At 64.5% G+C, this 4,607-nt stretch overlaps 1 protein-coding gene across 9 annotated transcripts in view; it reads left to right on the forward strand.

Moving 5' to 3' along the window:
* TSPAN4 (tetraspanin 4) overlaps window positions 1–4,607 on the forward strand; it is a 35,471-nt gene that overhangs the window by 18,966 nt on the left and 11,898 nt on the right. For 7 of the 9 annotated variants that reach the window (XM_011930023.1, XM_011930030.1, XM_011930027.1 and 4 more), the window contains one exon: window positions 142–221. The exons of 1 other annotated variant lie outside the window; for it this stretch is intronic. In XM_011930023.1, the coding sequence (XP_011785413.1) occupies window positions 159–221 (63 nt within the window). In that variant the 5' untranslated portion in view covers window positions 142–158. Of the gene's footprint in view, window positions 222–4,607 lie in introns of all 9 variants that reach the window. One more of the 9 variants, XM_011930026.1, reaches the window with a different exon arrangement.

The following is a 4,607-nucleotide window of genomic DNA, read 5'->3' on the forward strand; positions in this document are numbered from 1 at the left end:
CGGGAGGCGGGGACGCCGGGGGCGCCTTCTTCGGCCTGCACGCGAATCCCGGCCCCAAGGCGGCCCAGGCGCGCTACACGTCGCCCAAGGGCAACAAGTACGTGGTCTTCTACCTGGACCTCTCCTTCATCTTCCTCCTAGAGCTGAAGCGCTGCGGCATGGCGCGCGCCTGCCTCCAGGCCGTCAAGTACCTCATGTTCGCCTTCAACCTGCTCTTCTGGGTGAGTCCGGGCGCCGGGGTGGGTGCCCGGGAAAGACCCGGGGTCCCTGCCGCGGCGGGTCGCGGGGTCTGGGAGGCCGGAGTCGCTGCCCCGGCCGGGCGTTGGGTGCGGTTGGGGGGTGGTCCAGGAGGACCCAAGACCGCTGCTCCGGCTGGGGGCTGGACTGGGCGGGTGGGGAAGGTTTTCGCCATCACTGGGTCTGACCCCTGCACTCCGAGAGGCTGCCCCACGCCCCGGCCCGCTCTCCTCTCCTCTCTTGATGGGACGGGACAGGTTGCACACGTGCGCGCCGCTTGCAGGGCCACCCGGGCACTGCGCCTCCCCTAGGGTCGGGATTCGAGTCCAGGTCGTGGCCAGTTTTGCGCGGGGCCCCGGTGCCTCCCCTGGGCCCGCCCCCTCCTCGGTGCAGCTGGCATCCTTGCCTCGGCCCCGCCCCTCCAGGCAGGCGACCTGCCCGGCCAAGGGACTCACTTCTGAGGGGTTGAGCCGGCTGCCGCCAAGGTTCCCCAGTCGCCGGGAGGCGCTGCGGAAGGGAATCCCCGACACTGAGCAGGGCCGTGGGCCGTGAGTGCTCGCGGCAGACCCTGGCTTTCCCGCGCCTCTGGCAGCAGAGGCTTCCCTAACTTCTGCCGAGGTGCTGTCAGGTGTGCTCAGACCTGGAGTGGTGTCGGGGTGGGCCCTGTGTGCTGGGCGGAGCAGAGCTGAAGTAGAGGGAGGATAAGGTTCCACCCCAGCCGCAAGTCATTAGGAGGTGGGGCAGGACTCCCACCTGGCCAGGTTGGAGCACGCCTCATGAAGCCGCGGCCCTGTCCTGTCCCTGGCCCCTGTGGAGGGCAGCTGGAGTTAGGGGTGGCCAAGGATGACCTGGGCCGGGCCTGGGGCTTTGCTGGCTGGGCTGGGGGAGCTGAAGTGATGCCAAGGTCATTCTGTGCCCTATCCTTAATTCCTGAACCAGCTCCTGCAGCTGGGAGTCAGGGGTGTGGCCTCAGCTTCTTCCTGGGCTCTGGGCTTCAGGAGGCTGTCCCTCTGCATGAGATCCAGCTGGGGCGGAGTGCCCAGAAGCCTGGGTCCGCCTTCCCACCTCTCCCCTCCTGAGCCCTGGCTCCTCTCACCGGCTTGGGGTGGGGGCTGGGAGGTTCGTGGGAAGGACAGCCAGCCTGGGTTGCCTGCCGGGTGTGACCCAAGGAGCCTCCTGCTCCAGACATCCACCTCCAGAAGGGGTCACCCCAAGAGTTTGTTTTCTGCAAGAGGCTCTTGAAGGGGTGAGGCCCAGGTCTGAGGGGTGCCTTGGAGGTAGGGGTGGTCGGAGACATGGGTGTGGGCTGGAGCTGGTGGGTGTGGGGGGTGGGCTGCAGGTGGCTGAGTGACCAGAGTGTTTCTGTGATGGGGGGACGGGGCCGAATGACTGAAGGGCAGTGGGTGTGGGGGCCCAGCAGGCCGGCAGGTCCTGGGAGGGGAAGCCTTCTCCTCTGTCCACCCTCCTCCCCTCCTCCGTGGCCTGGACACCTGCCTTCAGGGAGAAAGAAGAGGGTCCCCGGGGTGGGGGGGATCTCTCTGCCCTGAGAGCAGCCCACCTTTATGGAAGACCACAGGTGGATCCTCTCTTTGCTCTGTGAACCCCAAAGAGGCCTCCATTTCTGCCGCTGGCAGGCACACTCCACCGTCCTCAACCTGGGAAGGAACCCACCAGGAACCCTCCTGGGACCCTGTTCTGGGTTGGAAAATCCAGTTCTCTCTCTTTTTTTTTTTTTGGAGACGGAGTCTAGCTCTGTCGCCCAGGCTGGAGTGCAGTGGCGCGATCTCGGCTCACTGCAAGCTCCACCTCCCGGGTTCACGCCATTCTCCTGCCTCAGCCTCCCGAGTAGCTGGGACTACAGGCGCCCGCCATCTCGCCCGGATAGTTTTTTGTATTTTTTAGTAGAGACGGGGTTTCACCGTGTAGCTCAGGGTGGTCTCGATCTCCTGACCTCGTGATCCACCCGTCTCGGCCTCCCAAAGTGCTGGGATTACAGGCTTGAGCCACCGCGCCCGGCCAGTTCTCTCTTTTTTATGTTTATTTTTTGAAATGGAGTCTTGCTCTGTCACCTGGAGTGAAGCAGCGTGATCTCGGCTCACTGCAACCTTCCGCCTCTGGGGTTCAAGCGATTCTCCCACCTCAGCCTCCCAAGTAACTGGGATTACAGATGTACATTACCACGCCCGGCTAATTTCTGTATTTTTAGTAGAGACGGGATTTCACTATGTTGGTCAGGCTGGTCTTGAACTCCTGCCCTCATGATCCACCGTCTCTGCCCCCCAAAGTGCTGGGATTACAGGCGTGAGCCACCGTGACCGGCCCCAATTATTTTTATTATTCAATCACCACCTGCTGCCCAGTCCAGCAAACTGGAGCCTCGCTGGCCTCATACACCAGCCTTGGCGCCCCCAACCCTGGGCTGGTGCCCAGTGGGGGTCTGAGGGTGGGAGCGGGGCAGGGGAAATAAGAATGGGTGGGGGTTTTGTCAGGAGAGTCTGTCCTGGGCTGACGTCCGCACCTGCTGTGCCCTGAGTCACTGTGAGCTAAGCCCCCTCCTCCTGGCGTGAGGCTATTTCGGGAGTCAGGCCTAGTGCCCCTTCCCCAGGCCTCCTTCCTTTTGGGGGTGCCAGCTCCCTGTAGTAGGGCTTTTGCATTTCCTACTCATCTGTCCTGCCGGGGGACAGAACCGGCCCTTTCCTCCTCAGAATCATTTCCTCCGTCTCAGGAGTGAAGCTCAGGGGTTAAGGTGGTGGGAGGGGCATCCCCCTGGTGGGACCTCAAGAGCCCGTGTGTGTCTGTCCTGAGCCCCTGCTGCCGGAGTCCGGCTGGGCCTGTGGGGAGGGCATGGGGGAGCCCCAGTGGGCAGCCAGTGACCAGAGCCATGGGCAGTGGTGGGAGCTGGGGCAGGGTGAGGAAAGTTGTGTGTGACTGGGGGGCTGTGCCCGTCCTGGGTGTGGCTGTGGGTGTGGAGGCAGGGGCTGAGCCCTGTAAGTGGTACAGGTGTGGCCAGGATGAGGGGTCCTGTGGCACTGGGAGGAGTTGGGGGGCTGAGAGTGGGGCACCCGTGCCTGGCTCCTGTGCAGCGGTCAGGGTGCAGTGACGGTTCTGCAGCTTCCCTCTGCCCCCACTGTGCCTGCCTGCCCCTTAGCGTTGCTCTCCTGTGCCCTCAACCCCAACCTGGCACCTCTCTCTCCTGCCTTTGCCTTCATGCTCTTCTCAAAACCCCCCTTCTTCCAAATGCAGACGCTCCAAGGCCCTGCCAGTACTCCTGGCTTCCAAGGTCTCTTTGGGTCCAGGCCTGAGCCCCCCTCCACACCCACGGTCAGGCTGAACCCCTGGCTGAGACCACAGTTACTAACTGGGCCTGGGGCAGCCTCAGGGCCTACTTGAGGCGGGGAAGGAAGGGGCTCGCTCCAGAAGACTGATGGACGTATTTCTTTACAGCGTTGGTTCGGATTTCCGGGGCAGGCATCTTTGCTGGGGTCTGGGAGGGTAGGGCTGCTCGCAAGGGTCTGTCCTCAGAGCCTCCAGCTTTGGGGGGAGTGGGGAGGGTTCCTGCGGCCGCCAGGGTGGGGAGGGGGGACGTGTCCTGGCTTGGTGGTGGGGCACCCGGTGGGGCCTTCAGAGTTTAGAGCAGTGGTGCCAACTCCTAGCCCCATGGACATCTGGGGACACACTGCCTGCCTGCAGCAAATAGGAGCCCCCACCTGGTGACGGCAGCTCCACTGGGGCACAGCCACTGAGCCTGCCTTTGAGCCCTCCCTGCACAGGGTGGGGAGTGGGAAGCACGCTGCCTGTGATGGGGCCCGGGTGTCTCCTGGGAGCCCCATTCTGGGGGAAGCTGGGTGCAGGGCCCGTGAGCCTGAGCAAGGTGTCCTGGGTCCAGGCAGGCGCCGACACAGACACGGGTCAGCAGTAGTGGGGGCATGGGGGCTCTGCTGCCCCGGGACCCCCTTCAGGCCTCTGTGCTGCCTCGCCAGCTCAACCTCTGCCAGCAACGCTCTTCCCTTAATGGCAGTGGAGGTCCCAGGGGTGGAGGGGAGAGGACGGGGCCTGCTCCTCCTGCCCATTGGGGTGGAGGCGGCTGAGCTCCTTAGCAAGGTGCCACCACCAAGGGCTGTCCTCCTGCCCGCCTGGCCTCGGCTCCTTCCCGACGCTGCTCCTCAGGGTAGGTGCCGCTCCCCTTCCCCTCCCCGCCCCAGCACCAGGAGCTCGGCGGAAGCCCGGGCCCTCTCTGCACTGTGTGGTTAGGGCCCGTCTGGGGGGCCGGGGTGGAGGTCGGAGTCCTGTCTGCCACTGTGGGGCGCCGGGCAGGTCCTGCCCTCCTTGGGGCCTCATTTTCTCATCTGCGCCACGTGGGGCAGTACAGG

This window comes from Colobus angolensis, unplaced genomic scaffold, assembly GCF_000951035.1.
Source record: "Colobus angolensis palliatus isolate OR3802 unplaced genomic scaffold, Cang.pa_1.0 Scaffold84, whole genome shotgun sequence".
In the NCBI taxonomy this organism is placed as follows: Eukaryota; Metazoa; Chordata; class Mammalia; order Primates; family Cercopithecidae; genus Colobus; species Colobus angolensis.